A 19,289-nucleotide genomic window follows, 5' to 3' on the forward strand; every position below is an offset into this window, starting at 1 on the left:
AGAGGGAAAAGAGAAGAGGTGGCTCAGGGGATGCCAGCTTCAGAGGGGGGCAGACCTGATATGAAAGTAAGGACATGTGTCTCTGTTGGGGGAGGTCAGCCTTAACATTTGGCACTGTTTCTGCCGCAGATTCCTGGAAAATCATAAATGTTTTCCATATCTTGATTGCAGTCCCTCCATTGTGCTGGTTTGGGGCCATTTCTATTCCTCTAAGTCCTCTGCAGGCAGGAGAGAAGGGCATGACTCACCTGGGCAGAGGTGCTATGAAGCTTCAGAAGCCCATTCTCGAGTCGTTCCATTTTAGACTTTAGCTCCTTTCCGTTCCTGCACAACAAGCTCTGGTAGAGTCTGATGAACTCCAGGAAGGATTTGGGAGTTGTGTAGTTGTAACGCTGCTCATTGCTCAGATAAGACTTGGAGGTTTGGTTGACACTCGCGTGGACGAAGGCCATGAACTTGCTGATTGATTGCTTGACTGTGGGCTAAAATCACACAGCAGGAATAAGGAGATCATTTTGCCATGAAGCTCGAAGGTGACAGCCCACCCCAGATCTTCCTTCACCACATGGGAAAATTGTGTCCCAGTTTCATTCTAGCTGAGCTTGAACTTTAACCCTGACCTCTGGATGCGAAATCCTCTGTGCCCTGAGGTGAGGAGGACATGGAGGAGTGTCTCCTTTCCCCCTCTCACCTCAATGGTCTCCGTGTCCTGCAAGAAGCGGAGGCTGACAGACTCCAGGGCTTGCTGAGGCCACTCATGGAACCAGTCGATGGCCGTGCAGTTCACAATGGCTGGGAACTTCCTGCTGCGGACCCTCAGCTTGTTCCCCACGGGGGAGAAACAGAGAGTCACCTGAGAAGTCAGAAGGATGGAGAGAGCAAAGAAAGGTACCAGAGAAACACAGAGAAGGAGACATGACAGAATGGCAGTCGTCAAAAAGACAAGCAATACTAAATGCTGGAGAAAGAGGAACACTTCTATATCCTCAGTGGAATCGTAAGTTAGTACAACCGCTATGGAAATCAGTATTCAGGCTCCTTAAAAGACTGGGCATGGAACTGCCATCTGACCCAGCCATACCACTCCTCTGTATTTACCCTGAAGAATTAAAGCCACCTTATTCCATTGACACATACATAGTCAACAGCAGCACGCTTCACAGTAGATAAACTGTGGAGCCATCCTAGGTGTCTATCAAAGGGTGAATGAATGAAGAAAATGTAAATATATATATATGGGAGTTTTACTCAGCCATAAATAAAAATGAAATTATGGCATCTTCAGGAAAATGGATGGAACCAGAGACCGTCATGTGAAGCAAAATAAGTCAAACTCAGAAGGTTAGGGTCGTATGTTTTCTCCCATATATGGAAGCTAGAGAGGAAAAGGAAAGGAAGGTGAGGGTAGATCTCCTAAAAATTGAAGGGAGATCAATAGAGAAAATAGACCACAGGGAGGAGAATGAGGAGGCACGGAAGAAATGCTGGGGAAGGATATTGACCAAATTATGTCGTTATGTTGTGTGTATGTGAGAATATGTAACAAGAGGTCCCATCCATCTGTATAACTATAATGTATTAATAAAAAAAAATGAGGGAGGGGAGAAGCAGACATGGCTTTGTGTTCCTGATCTTCCAGGGAATTGTGAAGCACATCTAGCAGAGACCACATCCATACACTCTAGCCAGCTTTCCCAGCAAGAGATCAAGAAATTAAGAGAGGGCACGGTCCACAAAGCAGATGAGAAAGTCATCTTTCCAGTGGTGCTCAGGCTGACACGGGCATTGAGCTCTCACCCCTACCCTTAAGAAAATCAGTAAGGATGGCCATGTCCAAAAATATCAGTAGACTCCCATGAACCATTTCTGGTCCCTGTCTACCCCGTGGGTCAATCTTTCTTTACCTTCAGCTGCCGTCGGACTCGATCTATGAAGAACTTCCAGCAGTTGTCCCTGTTGTCAACCAGACCTTGGCTCCTGACTTCATTCCGCACGTTGTTTATGATGTTCTCAACTTCATCATCAGAGTAGAGATCTGGGATCTCTCCTGGGAATAAACAGAGGGCGGATGGGCAGCTTTGGCATCTTGCTAAATGATGCAATCAGACATGGATGGTTATCTTGCCTTGGAGCACGGGTCTCTTGGTGTTTACACCAGATTCCACCTCTCTTGCTGGTGAGCTGGAGAGACACTATGAATGCACTAGACCCAGGATAGGAGAGTGTCTAGCAATGGATGGGGCAGGGAGGAGGAGGAGGGCATTGGCATTGGTATAGGGCATTGTCCTGGCATTGACAATTGGTAGCATTTCAATAGGCTTTTCTTCTTTCACATAAAACACTTATTTAATAATTACTGTATTGTTGGCCCTTCTGGAAATTTTGTTCTTAAAGAGCTTAACATTTACCTGGAGATGTAAAATTTATTTAGTTTTAAGATAGTGGGTGAAAAGAGCCATAAGAAACATATATTGCAAATCCTTATATTTCAGAAGAGAGAACTATCATTTTCTATAAGAAAGGAGGGGGAGAAAGCAGTAGTGGTTTCATGGAATTTGGAATAAAATAAATATGATACCTAAAATCCATGGGGAAAAGATGAACTATTTAATAATTCAATATGTAGTATTAAGAACTAAAAAAATCATGGTTGGGTTCTTATTTTACATTGTATGCTAAGGTAAATTTAAATGGGTCATTGATTTAACTATCAGGAAAAAAAAATCCCCATAAAAACAAAAAAGAAAATATTCTCATAACCTCTGAGTGGGGAAGGACTTTCTAACTATAACTCAACTAATTTATTTTAGCAGAAAGATAAATCTGATGCATAAAATTTGATAAATTTGACAACACAAAATTTTTTAAAAAAATTCATGGTTGAAATACCATAGGCAAAGAATAACAACTACAGAGGAAAAATTAAGAAAAATACGAGGAAAAATTAAGAAAATATATGTTAATTTAGATTATTGTCAAATGATCAATCTCTTTAATATGTAAAAAAATTGTCTACAAATAAAAGATCAGAAAATCAATAGAATGATAGAATGAAGAATATGGAAAGGGAGTTTACGGTAAAGGAAATGAAAATGTCTCTTGAACATATGAATAGAGGTCTAACTTGTAACCATAGAAATGCATATCCAAACTGCTTAGTTACTTTTAAGCTTATACAAATTAGGATGTCAAACATGAACAGACACTCAGCCTCATAATAATAGAAATGTACATCGAAACAACCCTGATTATCATTTTTTACCAGGTGGGCAAAATTCTGAAAGTTAAATAAAACACTGTATTAATTAGGTAGCATATAAGAATAAAATTATATGCCTGATCTCACTGATAAATAAAAATTTAAGAAATTCTAACTATTGTATAAAAGTCAATAAATGGTGACTAAGTCCAGCTTATCCTGGAAATGTGAAGTTAGCAAATATTAAAAAAAATCTATGAAATAGTTCACTGTTAATAGATTAAGGAAGTAAAACTATGTAACTACTGAAATAGATACATAGGATTTCTAAAACACTGTTGGAAAACTAGCAATAAAGATATTTCTCTTAATTTGATAATAGATATCAACCCCAGCCCAAAACAAACATCCTAGTAGTAAAATACTTAACATTCCCTTTTAAATCAAGAACAAGACAAATACAATCACTATCTTTTTTCTGTTTAACATTATATAGGAGGTCTTAAACTGCACAAAGTTGAGAAAAAGAAGGAAGATGTATAAGGAGAGTGAAGAAAGTAATAAAACTATTATTGTTTGAAATCTAATTTTATACATAGAAAACCTAAGAGAATATCCATATAAATGATCAGAACTCATAAGAATGTTCAAAACAAGCTTACTGGATACAAAATCAATATTGGAAATTAAATTGCATTTTTGTTCTCTAGTAAAAAACAAAAGGCAATTTAAAAGTTATCATTTAGAATACCAGCAAACATTATAGGCAGCTAAGTAATAAATACGTAAAATGATGAGCAAGATCTTAATGTAAAAATCACAACATAGTACTGAATGGAAAAAATGAAACCCTTAATAAGTGGAGAGAAACACTGTGTTCATGGGGGTTGATGTGGTAGTAACACTATTACAAAGATACAATTCCAATAACAAAATCAAATGGGTTTGTGTTTTGACCTTGTTAAGCATATTCTAAAATGTACCCGAAAGAGTAAAGGGTAGGGGGAGGGACAACGGGAGGAAATACTGGGGAAGGATGGGGACCAAATTACATTGCTATATCATAAGCATGTAACAATGAATCCCATTATTATGTAATAATGGAGGTAAAAAGGTAATATGTAACATGTAACAATGAGTCCTGATACTATGAAAATTATAATGCACCAATAAAATATGGAAAAAGATACTAAAAAAATAAAAAATAATAAAACTTGATAAAAAATGACATTCTTTTGGAATAACCAGAAGGAGGGATTTGCTATGCCAGAAATCAAATTTCTTTATAAAGATACATTTTTTGAAGCAATGAGAAGTTAGTACTGGGCTAAACGATTACAATGAATGTGTACCACCTAGAAACACATACATATATGAACAGGAAATTGATGTACAAAATCAGGATACAAAGGTATAGAGAACAAATAAGGAAAGCTAAGATAATTCAATATTAGTATAGCAAATGCAATTAGATCACTCTATGAAAATAAATTCAAGGTGAATTAAAGATATAAATATGAAAAGTAAAACCCATAATGATTAAAGAATTAAAACACAGGCAATTATTTTTATGGCATTGGGTTAGGAAAAAATTTTCAGGATGAAATAGATCCTGAAAAGCACAAAGCATTAAAAAATAACATTAACTTTTATAACATCAGAAATTGGTATGATAAAGGTCAGACATAGACTTTGAAAAGATACTAACAACCCATATTATAAGAAAAGGGTGAGTATCCAAAGCATCTACAGAACTCCTATTGAGGCAGGGAGATAGGTCTTCCATCGACAGCCAGGATAAGGGCCTTGGAGAAGGTAAGGAGGGGAGGGGGCATCATGCCAACCTGAAGGGAGACCTCAGGTCTGGGGGACTGACTTAGAATTCCTAATTCTGTTCCTCACAGCTTCAACCAGAGCAGCCCCTCTTTAGTCACCTTTGTCCCTACCCCTAGCAACATCTGATCACAAAGTAGACCCTTACCTGAAGAATCTTCTTCTCCCTAATGTGTCAAACCACAAGGTTGGAACTGTCCCCCTAATTATGTAAATAAGGGATTGAAATTATGCACTTATGATTGGCTTATTAAGCTTAAAGCTTTAAAGTGTTTGATTGGTCCATGCTGGCATCCCTGACTCTACCAATCACTTGCACTGGGTTATCAGATATACCTTTTAAAAACACCTAGACCATAGACACCTGTTGGCATCCTTCTCTTGGGGCCTCTCCTCTTTTGGGAGATCTTTTTTCTTTCTTACTTCAATAAATCCTGTTACTTTGCTCTCACCCTTGTGTCCATGGATTTCATTCCTCAAATTCATGAGACAAAGACACCACCCTTCCATGCTCTATGTGACCCTATGAATCTATAAGAAAGAGTCCAAGAGCCAAAGGACCAATTCTATAAATAGGCAACTCACAGAAGAGGAACAGGAATGGCCAAAGAACACTCAAAAAGATGCTCAGTGTCACTAGCAAAAAAGGGAAAAGGAATGAGTGAGATTTCCTTTCATTCCTATTGACAAAAATTAACACGTCAGATAAACCAAATATTGGTGAGGTTGGAAGGAAACAAGTATTCATGCACCAGAAACTAAATTTGCATAACTACACTAGAAAATAATTTGACATTTTATTTAGCAATGTTGAAATGCAGGTACAAGGCAATCTAGTGATCTAGTTTCTGAGTATCTATTTAAAGCAACTCTGGCAAACTGCACAGGTTTCTATTTTGCAACATTGTTCATAATTGCATGGGTGTTTTGTTTTATTACATTTTGAGCTCCCAAAATACCTTGTAAAGAAATTATAGAAAAACAAGGGAAAAAAGTCAACATGGGTGGTGAGAATGGGAAAGGAGTGAGTTTTATACTTTTAAGAATTTAGTCTGGGGAAATACTCTGTGATTGTTACTTGCATTTCAAGCGAGAGAAAGGTGATTTATAATTTTCTTTTGGAGGGAGAGACTTGGTCATGTTTGAAAGACAAGACTTTTCCTAAAGAAGAGATGGATTAGAACAAAATTTTGAATTAGGAACTACAGGGGGTAGGTTCTTAGTTCAGTCTGAAGGATTGGTCTTGGAGAAGTGGAATGGTAATATTGGAGAAAGGGAGAAATATACAAAGAAACGAAAACTGAGATGCGTAAAGGTAGTTGAGAGGCTCATCCTGAATGAGATAAGTTTCTTCAAATAAAAGAGATGAGATTGGGAGAGAGGAATGAAGGAAGCAGTAACATAGCTAAAAAGTTGGAAACACTATATATCATGTGTTTTCATCAGCTTTTTCATTGCTGTGATCCAAAGACATGACAAGAACAGTTTTAGGAGGAAAAGTTTATTTTTGGCTCACAGTTTCAGAGGTTCAGTCCGTAGTTGGCTGGCTCCATAGCTGTGGGCCTGGGGTAAGGTAAAGCATCATGGCGGAAGGTGTAGAGGAGGAGAGCAATGGCAACCAGGAACCAGAGAGAGAATGAGAGAGAGGGAGAAAGAGCACCGGAGCTTGGCTCACCAGGGACAAAATAGAAACCCAAAGGAATGCCACAAGTGACCTACTTCCTTTAGCCACACCCTACCTGTGTAAGTTACAACAGCAGTACCTTCACCTTATGAAAAAACAAATCCTGAATATTTTCTCTGACATAAGGAGGCTGATTCATAGTGGGATAGGAAGGGGGAGCATGGGAGGAATAGACGAACTCTAGATAGGGCAGAGGGGTGGGAGGGGAAGAAAGGGGTCATGGGGTAATTAATGATGGTGGAATGTGATGATCATTATTATCCAAAGTACATGTATGAAGACACAAATTGGTGTGAATATACCATGTATACAACCAGAGGTATGAAAAGTTGTGCTGTATATGTGTAATAAGAATTGTAATGCATTCTGCTGTCATTTATTTAAAAAAAGATGCAGGATACTGAGGAGGCAAATGCAGCAGGCTAACTGTGGCTCTCGACCTCCTTTTTGTATGGTTTGTAAGCAAAGAATGGTTTTTATAATTTTTGATAATTGGATATATTGAATGGCACATGAATGTTATTTGAAGTTCACCTTTTATTGTCCATGAATAACTTGACTGTGTGCAGCTGGACTCTTAGGTATTATCTGGGGTGATTTTTGCACTACAATGTCAGAGTGGAGTTGGTGTGACAGAGATGTGTGCTTTGCAAAAACCTAAAGTATTGACTTCCTGATGCTTTGTAGGAAATGTCTGCTGACCACCGCTTCTGAGCTACCCGGAGCCAAGATGCTGAAAGCATGTAGTTAATTTTGGGATTTTCCAGGCTCATAGGATGGTGGTGTTTGTCACAGGATCCCAAGAACCTGTAAGAAGGGATTGCTAGATGAAATATCTAGGGATAAATGCCTCTGAATTCCTAGCAAAGTCTGATTTTCAGATGTGTTCCTCCAGTTTCTCCTGACAATATTCCTGTCACTTATTCTGTGATGTGCCATATCGTGTTGAAAGCAGGAAGATGAACTGCGGGGGGGGGGGGGACTTGTGATGGGAACAGAGGCAGAAGCTATTGAGACATCTGAAAACTTTCCTCCTGAGGCCTGAAACTGGGAAACACTATTTTTGCCTCCAAGTGCTTGCAGGTTTTCTGTGGTCATTAAAATAGTTTTGTCATTAAAATAATGTTTCAGATTCCTCAGAGGACGTAACTGCTTGAGTGAGAAGAGACCCTGATAGTTTCACAAAGTTCTGTTAACTGAAGCGTGGTGATTAAAAGGGTAAAACTAAGGGTTAGATGCTCCATGACCCCAGTCTTACACTTGCTTATGAGTTTCAACCCGACCACATTCTGATAGTTTTCAAAAATAGTTCCTGGGTCTCAAGGGAGAAGTGTGACAGTTATTTCGGTATGTCTGTTCCTCTCTATCCATGGCAGGAAGACTTCTGAAAGCCTGTTGTCCCTTGATAATAAGTAATATGTATGATGGCATGTCATTTTCCTGATATTACACACCTTTGTTCAAGGAATGAATGCCTCCTGAACAGTAATTATGGGCCAGGAGACGGGCTGAGCACAGAAGGTATGAAAGAAGAAAAAAAAATACAGCCTCTGCAGGTGGCTACAGTTTTACCTGCTTTGTTTTACTTCCTAAACTGGATGATAGGTATTTAATCATTCTGTTTTTGTATCTCTGAATTATTTAACAAAATAAAATTAACCAACACAATATAGTCTTTGCCTTTCATGAATTTATAATCTTGTTTCAATATAAGGATGATATCAACTGCTTTAGGAACACAGAGGGGACTTACATAGGGGTGACAGTGGATCAGTAGAGAGATAACACTTAAGCATGTCTTCTAATATGAGTAGGAGTGAATCCAGACCAAGAAAGAGAAGGAAACGAGGTTCAAAATGACCATCATGAAAAAGGATGTCAGAAAACAGCATAATATGCTACTTCAGTGTTAGACATTTCCTGATACAAAAGGGGCTTGGGTTTTATCCTGCACCCAGTTAGGAATTAATACAGGAATTGTACTTTTGATAAGCCCTGTCTAAAGTATAATTCCAGGGGATTGTCTGCAAAGGAGAGAGATGAGTTAAGAAGTACCTGCACTTGTTGAATCAAAAAGTGATAACATCAGAGTCAGAGAAGATATGGATTCAGAAATGTTTTGGGAGAAAAACTGGTGGCCATTGTTTTTGCCTTGGATATAGTGAGGGAAAATTTAGCCATGTAAGGAAATCCACAGACACACAAAGTCGAGAAGAACCTGTATGGGACTTGGGTACCACAACGAGGAAACAAAACGCTGATTACTTAAGCATCTTTTTGCATCACCCTCTTGGGATTTCTGTTTTTGCATCTGGAGAATGTGAGTTCAAAGTTGCACTACTTGTGATCAGATCCAATGAGTCCACAGAATACATTCAAGAGGTTCAATGCGTGCTTTCTGGCTGTCCTTTTGCTCCAAGTTTTGTGGTTTTTTCCTTTCTTTCAGATAAACTGGGTCAGAAGTTAGCTTATACAACAGCATAGAAGGCTCATTCATCTATGGAAGCCCAGTTCCAGTTGCTCACAGGAGAACCCTCTAATGCCAAGTTCATTACAAATCTTACCAGACTCTGCATCTTCATGTGATATGTGTAGAACACTAACATGGCAACCTAGAAGATGAGGTGATCTTTTCACGTTCTATATACCAACCGGATATTGGGCCAAATATAAAAAGAACAGTCTGGGTCAGAGGTGGAGACTGAACTGTGCCTATGACTTTAGAACAGAAGGGGCCCAGTTGCTCTACACTCTTCCCTAGGCTATACAGAGGCTACCTGTTTCTCAGAGAAGCATAGGACCTTGTGACTGGAGCATGGGAGCTTAATAAGTGGTTGTTGAATAAATGAAGAAGTGGAAAATGATCTAGCCTAAGTCAAGGAAAACAGATCTTAATTTTAGAGGGAGGTAATTAAGACTTCTGAAAAGTGAAAGGAAATTCCAAACATAAAATTTCAGAGTAAAATGAAGTATGAAATCTTTCAGAGTTAGGATAGGAAGAGACATCACACCTAGACTAGACTGTTCTATTTACCAATAGGATATTGGTCCAAATATAAGGTATAGTTTCCTAGTTTCTTAGCCAGTTAGTGCTTATTGGGCAGGGGTACTGCAATAAGTGAACGGACTTTCTAGAAGGGTGGAAAATTAGAGGGGGACTTGGTAATTCTCTTTTCTTTTACTAAATTAGGATGGGGACTTGCTAAACTTGGGTCAAGGATCAAGAGAACAACTTTCGTAAGAGTTCCTTAACTCATGACTTTGATGATGTACATTTTTCGTAGTCTATCATAACAGGCCAATAAGAACATAGCAAGAATTAAACTTTTCAGATCCAGCAAGAGTCTATATTTAATGCACAGTGTCACAGCATCTGCATGTTCCCTATTTAAGATGGTGGCATCCAAGGGACATGGCTCAGAGATATGCTTTATCTACTTGTAACCTGGGTGGCCACCCAGCTTGTAAGAGGTGTATCATTGACATCCGAACCTAATGCCCCATGCATGCTAGGTGAGCCCGCTACTGCTTGAGCCACATCCCCAGCCCCTAACTGTGCTTTTATAGACAACCTGGAAGGATTTATAGATGACTATGAAGTAATGGGTTATGGTCAAGGGAGCCCAAGGTATACTTTCCTAGTCTTTATTGTGCTTTTCAAGGATGGAGTAATTACGTGACCCAACCCCATTAAAAAATTAAGAAGATGGTGAGATTTTGAGAAGTCCCTGCAACCTTGGTTGGCCTAGCAATCAGTACAATCTTGCCAGAAATTATTTATTGGATAGGTAAAATTAGGACTAAGAGATGCTCTAATCTTCCCTGTTGAAGTGGTCAAGTTAAACAAGGCTGTGATCTTAGCCACTCAGAAGGCTGAGGCAGGAAGATTGCAAGTTCAAAGCCAGCCTCTTCCACTTAGCAAGGCCCTAAGCAACTTAGTGAGACTGTCTCAAAATAAAAAAAATAAATAAATAAAAAGGCCAAAGATATTGCTCCCCTGGGTTCAATATCCAGTACTCCTCCCCAAAAAAATGATTAGGAGAAAAAAATGTGCTAATCTTAACTATACCTCTACCTTAACATGTCTAGGCAAAGCTTGCTTCTTTTTGACATAGAAGCTTTACAAGGAAACTGTGAGCTGGAAACTCCATGCCTTTGGAGGAGGCTGACTTCATTACGTTTTCACTGGGCAAGGCTTCAGAAATTCATTTGCACTTGAGAAAAGTTGTTGTCCAGATGAAAAATTAAAGATACTTAATTGAGGACTAAAACTTCATTTGGCAAAAGTCTAACAACTTCTATGTCCCAGGCATTATTTTAGGAGAAGGTGATCTGGCTGGATTGGTGCCAACTGAATAACAGAGCGAGGCTGGCACCAGGCCTGACGTCTCCAAAGCTACACATTTTTGGAAACACACTTTTACTCTCTTAGGCAGTTTTAAAAATTAGGCTGTAGGATAGTTTCAGAGTGGTAGGCCAATTGGATTCCTTTTTGTTTGTTTGTTTTATTTAATAAAATAATAAAAGGTGAGATAATATTGTAGGTTAACTACTACAGTGATGAGATGTTAAAGGCAGTATTTAGGAAGGGAAATATCCAGTACCCCCAACCTCTCCCCACCAAAAAAAAAAAAAAAATGATGAGGGAAAAAAAAAGTGCTAATCTTAACTATATCTCCACCTTAATACGTCTATGCAAACCTTGATTCTTTCTGACATGGAATCCTTGCAAGGAAGCTATACCTGCAACTCCAGAAAATGCACAGGAGTTGGTAGGAAAATGTCTGCATATAAAGCTAATGTAAACAGAACAGTCTGGGGAAGAAATGAGTGTGGGGAGCCAGCATGCTAAGGATCCTGGGACACAGACCCTCCTCAGAAACAAGACCTGCTAGTGCATGGTCTGGACTGGGACCAGAGGCTCTTCGTGGAACAACAGTGACAGAGCATGAGGTGGATTGCCACAAAATATGAAGCAGGCTATGTTCTGAAGCAGTGAAGCTCGTAGGGATTGTTAGGAGCTATCCTGAAATAAGTTACTTACGGCCTGGGACAGATGAGGGACACAAGTACCTGGGGACCATATTGACTTTATAAACTAAAGAATGTTCAATAGATCTAGGGGATGGATTGTGGAGAAATGGACTTTTGAAATTCTGGGAAGCTGAAGGAAGAAATTTTGTTCAGGAACATCTTGGAATGCTGTTTTCTTTTCCCTGGTGAAGAGGTGGTTTTACAGAGGCTGCATTTGGTTTAAGAGCCAGGAATATATGTTCTCCCTTTAATTGATATAAATATATACATGTTTATATAGATGCTTAATGTATGCATTTTATTTTCTTATGTACTCTATTGTCTCATGTAAATTTGAGTGTATGAAGTGTACATATATATTTATATGACTTTGGGGAATTATATACTCATCAATAAGAACAATAATGCAGCAAGAATCAAGCTTTTCTTTGAAGCCCTATCTTGCACAGATAGTGTCACAGGGCACTAGACAACTCCTGTCAAGGTCATCAGGAACTAAGGAAAATGATGTGGAAATATTCTACATCTGTTTCTGCTTCCAGCAGGTTCTGAATCTTTGGTGAATTACATTGGCAACCCAATTTTTTCCAGTGTTGGGTATTCATTATCTCTGTATTTCTTCCTGCCAATACCTAACCTTCAGCTTTTCTTCATGATGAATATAGAGAAGAAATAGCACCTTTTCTCTGACTAAGCAGATTCCCAGGTTCTTACCTGCTTTTCTTCCCATAACCTGATCTTGTCCCAGTAAGACAGCCTCAAGATTATTGCCTGATTTGCAATGCAAGTAGAATCTAAGAGCCAGGACAGTGGGCCCAGCACCAAACCTGGGAAGGGCTTCAATGACCCAGTCCTTCACTGTTATCAATTTTCTCCCTCATTTCTATGACTCATCATTTCTGACCTTGGTGGTTGTCTCCACACTCGAGTGCAAATAACCTCTTACCAGATGCCAAGAGATCGTTGATGAGCACCAGGAACCGCTCGTCAGCCACCTGGGCATCAGTCATGAGGAACACGGTGCTGAGATTCTTCACCCCAGCTTTCAGACACAGGCCAGCCAGGTCCACCTGTGGGAAAATCGATACCAGAAATCCTGAGAAGGGGACCTTCTTGAAAGAGATCCCCAATCCACTCTTTAGAAATGGAACCATTTTCTTATCTATCTTAATTGGAAATAAAGCAAGGTGACAGTGAGAGGCAGGGAGAATGCTACCTTGCACTGACAGGTAGGAAAATCTGCCTCCCTCACTCCCAGGCTCAGTGCCAATGGAGTTGGGTGAGTAAAACCACATAGGGAGGACCTCTAATTCATACAACTGTGGGGACTCCTTAACGAGCTCCTGGAGTTTTTGATTTGTGTGGATATAGGAGAGGTGGTCCTTTCCAAAGGATGGAGGTGTTCTCTGTTCATCTGTTTTACTTGTATTATTATGCAAGCAAATGACCTGCTCTAGAAGGCAGGTAACTGCTTTTGGTCTTGACAGAAGGATTTTGTTCTTGGGGCTATCTCATGTTGGCAGCCTCTTGCGTTCTTATGACTAGCTCCAGCAAAACTTTCATTGAAAAAAAAATATAGATTGGGGAATACACTTTCCCTGCAACAGACAATCAGCTGTAGGCAATCACACATTCAAAACTATGGATGGATGAAGTTTGGGGCAAGGATGCCAGGCCCTGAATTTACCCAGCATGGTCAGTCACGGTTCTTTTGCTATATCAACTTCACAAAGCGCAGCCATTGTCCAGTACCTTGCTCTATTTTCTTTCTTTTTAATAGTTTTTTTTTAGTTGTAGATGGATGCAATATCTTTATTTTGTTTATTTATTTTTATGTGGTATTGAGGATCGAACCCAGGGCCTCACACATGCGAGGCAAATGCTCTACCACTAAGCTACAGCCCCAGAACCCCTTGCTCTCTTTCCTATCACCAGTCAGAGATTATTTCCTAACAGCCTCCTACATTCTGTTCCGATAATAGTGGTCCTCTTTGTGCTTTGAATACATCCCTGGCTGCTCGGCCACAGTGACTTATTTTAAAAATGGACATGTTTCTTTCTCTTCCTCTCTCCCTGCTCCTCCCTAATCTCTCTCTCTCACTCTAATCTCAGGGAAACAGGATTACCTTTCTTCCCATGCTAGACAGAGTTATCTGTTCTTGAGCACACACCCCATCACAGGAAAGAAGCAATCCAGACTTTGGGGATGGCACAGGAAGATCTCAGAAATGACTATCTCCCAAATGAACAAGTGAATTACATCTCCAACAGAGAACGCTGGAATGCAGCCTTTGAATCACCTCTTTAAAAGCCCCCTGCTTCCCTTGATTGACAGAATCACAGCCTCTGGAACAGGAATCCCCTGTGCTTCTCCTTTCGGAGCAAAGCAATAAAACTTCTTTTTTCCTTTTTCTCAAAACTGTGTCCTTGTTATTGTTTTGGCATAGGGGGCAAGGACTGCGCTTTCAGTAACATTGTTGCAGAGCTTTCTTGGTATCCAAATAATTCAAGATAATACACTTCCTTTTAGATCAATGGTTCTTACCTTATGCTTTTACAAAATGATCTAAGGCAGTGTTTTTTAATTCTCATTAGAATCATCTGGAGGATGCTTTGAAAAACCCTAATGCCCAGGCTATTTCTCATGCTAGTTGAGTCAGAATAGCTGGGGATGGGATGCAGCCATTGGCATTATTTGAAGATCCCTAGCGATTCTGGGATTTAGCCAAAGTCTCAGTGTAGAACTACTGTCTTACATCATTCTGTAAATGCATAGCTCCCATTACTATGCTGTCTTGTTTTATCTTTTTTTTTTTTTTTTTGAAACCCTGAAGAAAGACCTAATCTGAACCTGATGTATGACCTTGGATACAGCCAGTGTCAAGAGCCTGAGCTGTGGCTTCAGAGCAGAAGCCAGCATGTACCTCTCCCATCAGTGGCTGGAATATTATGAGAGCAGGTGGCTCAGGGCTGGCTGGAGTTCTTCCAGGAACAGGAAAGGCAGAGCATCTCGATATAAATGACACCATGACTTTCTATTGTGACTTGGTTGTGGCCATGCATAAAAGTGAGAGGACTAGACAAAGGATCTCTGAAGGTTGTATGTGTCCTTTCTTCACTTTCCAGAACATGCATCACGCGTGGCTCCTAAGGGCTGCTCTCTGAAACCAGAAAATGTCCCTGCAGGACCTGAGGGGGCCAGTGATTATTGAATCCATCTTTTAAAATCTGAATTTCTTAATAAAACTTGGGAAGACTGTTGGGATTCTTCCTGCATGTACTAGGGAAGCTAGCAAGCTGCACGCTGAATTTGATATAGATTTGGGGCAAAAGCTGAGGCCCCACGGATGTCCTAAGGGCAGCTGGGGACTTGCAAAGGCAGACCTTGGAGAGGTCACTGCGCGCAGGCTGAGTCTCATAAGAAAAGAGCCCCTCCTGTCACCAACCCAGACACTAAGGAGAAAATGGACAATTAAAGGGAGACTCTGGACAGGGGAACTAGAGAGCTAAGGAAGGTTGACAAGGAGTCGTGGGTGGTTGGACAGAGGCTGAGTCTACTCCCCAGCCGGCGGGCCTTCTCACCTTGAAGTCAGGGATCTGGTAGCCTTTGCGCAGCGTGATCTGGAACACATCCATGGAGCTGATGAAAGCCGCCAGCCTTGTCAGACTCTGTTTGCCGCTCCCACCTACGCCAATCAGCAGAGCATTCCCCCGTGGGGACTCCAAGATGCGATTGATATGGCAGCTACAGAGGAAGAAGCAGAGGCCTGCTCCTTTGATCAGACTTTTCCCAGTACGAGGCATATAACCATCTTAGGGGGAATAGGATCCTTCCTTGGAAGCAGTGCATCATGGGCTGAGCCAAGGGGACCTGATAAAATGTCCCCAAACCTGGCTCTGCCTTCTTGCCCAAGTGGACTAAAGTTGCTGTTGATTTGCTTGAATCCATAGCCTTCAGTGAACCAGGGAGAGACAAGTCCAGGCCAGGCAGGCAGCACTTCAGGGGTCAGCCACAGGGATGGATGGGGAGGGGCCCAGGATTCTTCTCCCTCTTCTCCCCATTAAGCCTGACTTTGCCCGCCCCCCAGCCCCACTTCACTTAGTCTCCCCTATTTGTGCTTTTGGGCAAGAAGAGGGAACAGGAAAAAAGAGAAAAGTAGAAGACATATTACTAAAATAATAATAATAATAATTAATATCAGGGGAGGCTTGGGGACATGGCAAGACCAGAACAGTGTGTTCGTCTTAGGAAAGAAGAGGAGCGTGAGGCAGGAAGGGTAAGAACAGAGCCTGACATAGTTTCTCTCTTCCTCCTTCAGTCCTTGGTGGATGTTGATGCTCTTGTAATGAATGTTTGCATAATTGCCAACCCGCAAGACACCCACATCCTTGGCTTCTGGATTCTTCCCCTCATGGCTTAGCTTCTTCTCATCGCCCTCAGTGCCCACCTCAGCATGGGGAAATGTTCCAGGTCTCACGCTGGGCTTAGACCACCCTCTCCAAAGGAAGCCACTGCCCCGGTCCTCCCAAGCCTTCCTCAAACGCCACTCTGCATCAAGCCCTCCAAACTCTCTCTAGGAGACGCTGCCAACCTTTTCTTTAAGCCCTCTCCTGGGTGCACGTTATTTATAAAAAGAAATCCTGTTCCCGTTTCATGTCCATCTTGAAAACAATGGCTATGCATTGCACAAAATGTATAAAACCACTGGAAAAATACACAATTGGCTGCTGTCTAGTAAGAAACATTATTGATATTAATAATTAATTGGCCTTGTGGACTTTTCCTTACTATCTATTTTTTGTAAATACGTAGTTATGCATACATACATTCATTACACCTAAAAAGTCAATATATTTATATCTCGTCAATTTTTAAAAATTGGGTTTAGGTTCACTCTTTAGACTGAAGGTAGTGTTTTGAACCATTTTTTTTTTCATTTAGCATTATACTCTGATTATTTCCCTCTGACAGTAACAATCTGCTGCATCTTGCTTTTGATGCTGGGACAATATTGTATAAAACATGAATATTATATTGGTATAAAAGTAGAATAGGTTGCTTATCTGTAATAGCCTACTGTTGGATGTTTAGATTGTCTCCAACATAGTTCAGCTATAAATAATAAAATATAATCTCTTTGTTTCGATCTCTAATTTTTTTCCTTGGGATAAGTTCCTAGGAGTAAAATTGCTGAGTCAGGCAGTAGGACACTTTCTGTAGCTTTTGATATGTTCCAGAAAACCACCCCCAGAAGATAGCACTAAGTTTTACCTTTCTAAGGTAAAACTGATCAAAAGGTGAATCTGTGGTATTGCAGGATGAGGATTTATTGGATTGTATTCACTGAATTAGAATATAAATCCGTGAATGTAGGTGTTGGTGATCTTGGGACAAAAAGAAAACGATAATAAGAATTCAGGTAGCATTTGGCCAAATAGAACAGGGATCCATTTGAAATTGAATTTCACAGAATACATTCCTATTTCCTGTCTTATGTTAATGATATTATGATTAGAAATGCTATACCCAAATTAAGTAATGGTGCAGTGACTTAAGGTCTGTGTGACATCAGTTTGGAGGGAGGGCTGGGAAGTAGTTTTGGTGGGTGGGGTTTGACAAGTTACAATAAGTAGGTGTGAGGTCACAGGGCTCATGCTGAGCTTCTTTGTGATGAATTTTCTTATTAGGGCAAATTTCTTGCATGTACTGATGACTTGGTCAGAATTAGCATAAACTAACTGTGGGTCCGCATTGTATTTGTTGTTGGGAAGGAAACGGCACAAGTATATGTGTGTCAACAATCAGTACCAGCTGCATGAAGGGGGGCCTGGTGCCCAACCTCACACATGCATGCATGCAAGTAGACACACACACACACACACACACACAAACACACATACATAAATCTTTGCCAATTTAGTGGCTAAAAATATTATTGTTTTAATTTTAATTTTTTATGGAATTGAACATTTGTCATGCTTATTGATCCTTCTATATTTTTTTATTTTGTAAATTTTCTGTTCATGTCCTTTGCCCACTTTTAAATTTAAGTGGGCTTCTACATTTGTAAGGACCTTTTATGTATGTTTTGAATTACCCTCCAACTTTTTACTATTACCTTTTAGTTTTCTTTAAGGTATTTTGGATGCACACAAATTTTTAGAATTTAAAATCATATCTCACTGAATTTTATGTAGTTACAATTCATTCATCTAAGTGTTTATCATTTACTGACCTGCATTTACTGTTTTTTTAAATGATTTTACTTTTTTACTTTAATAATTTAATTAGAAGATTTATACTCTGACTTTTTCAGCTAGCATTATGCTTCTCTTGCTCTCTTTTTAAACCATCATTTCACAACATCTGAAGAGTGTGCCTACTTGTTTGGTATGCATTTCCGTGCTGGCACATTGAAGATATCCAACAAAATGTTATTAAAGTAAAATAGAACATGTCCATGCCTTAAACTCAGTGTCACATTTGGGACGATGTGCGTAATTATTCATGGTGCTATGTGCTTTGTGTCATGGTCATTTGCTTTGTGTCTCCTTTGTGAAAGGTGCTAAGATATCCAGGTTCTCTCTCCTGATTTAGAAAAGGGGAGGTGGGAATGGATTCAAAGTGGAGGAGAGGGGCAATCTTGGGGGGAAGATTTGGACTCCAACTGGGTTCTCTGGGATGTCCAACACCCAGCTGCATTCTAGAAGGCCTGAACTCAGTTTTGCTCATGTCATTCAACATCTAAAATGGAAAACACATCGTTAGTGATGAAGTTTCCAGAGAAGAATGGCTAAGTCTGCAGTTGTCAGCATCAGGTTCCAGCTGGGGATTCATTAACAACCTCCGAGGAGGGCAAAGGGTTCTGCATTTAAATTACAAAATTTAAAAAGAAGATCAATATTCTAAAGAGCTCCTGGGCCAGCCAGCCACACCAGTCTATGTTAAGCTCTTTACTGAATTTCTGGGAGATTAAAAACAAAAGCTGAAGATGCAACACAGCACAGCTGGAGAAGGCTGGTTTATTGAAGACTACACACACACACACACACACACAAATCCCCTGGAGAACTAATAAGATACTTTGGGCACAAAAGAAGTACATCTGAAGTTCTTTTTTACTAATGATTGCTAAGTGATTCTCAAAGAAAAAGAGAGAGCAGGCAGAAAATCCACGTGAGAGTGCAAAAAAACAAAGAGGCAAAGAAAAAGATGAATGAAGACGGTGTCAAAAGTGGGTGAAAAGATCTAGTTGAAGGTTTTAAGAAAAGGCAGAAGGAGAATCTGCTGAAATTATGAAGGTGTTGTGAATGGATAATTATGATTGTAATGCATATCACTATTGTCATGTATGTAAGAAATAAAAAAATAAAAATAAAAATAAATGAAGGAATTCAATAGAAGAACAAATTCAGTGGTATTATGGAGAATGGAAGCAAGAGCACCAAGAGAAAAATGAATATGTATTGACTGCTTTCTCGGGGGTGAAGCATTTCCCATAGGCAGCAACAACCTTACCACGAGGGTATTTTTATTAT

General features: G+C 39.9%; 1 protein-coding gene across 1 annotated transcript in view; it reads right to left on the minus strand.

Moving 5' to 3' along the window:
* LOC143637868 (dynein axonemal heavy chain 9-like) overlaps positions 1–15,554 on the minus strand; it is a 76,076-nt gene extending 60,522 nt beyond the window's left edge. Inside the window, exons 1-5 of the mRNA XM_077105174.1 lie at positions 15,333–15,554; positions 12,697–12,820; positions 1,905–2,047; positions 692–853; positions 249–482 (exon numbers count right to left, since the gene is read on the minus strand). Of these exons, the coding sequence (XP_076961289.1) occupies positions 249–482; positions 692–853; positions 1,905–2,047; positions 12,697–12,820; positions 15,333–15,554 (885 nt within the window). The remainder of the gene's footprint in view (positions 1–248; positions 483–691; positions 854–1,904; positions 2,048–12,696; positions 12,821–15,332) is intronic.
* Between the last annotated feature and the right edge of the window lie 3,735 nt (positions 15,555–19,289).

The sequence above is a fragment of the Callospermophilus lateralis genome, chromosome 14, assembly GCF_048772815.1.
Source record: "Callospermophilus lateralis isolate mCalLat2 chromosome 14, mCalLat2.hap1, whole genome shotgun sequence".
NCBI classification, from domain to species: domain Eukaryota; kingdom Metazoa; phylum Chordata; class Mammalia; order Rodentia; family Sciuridae; genus Callospermophilus; species Callospermophilus lateralis.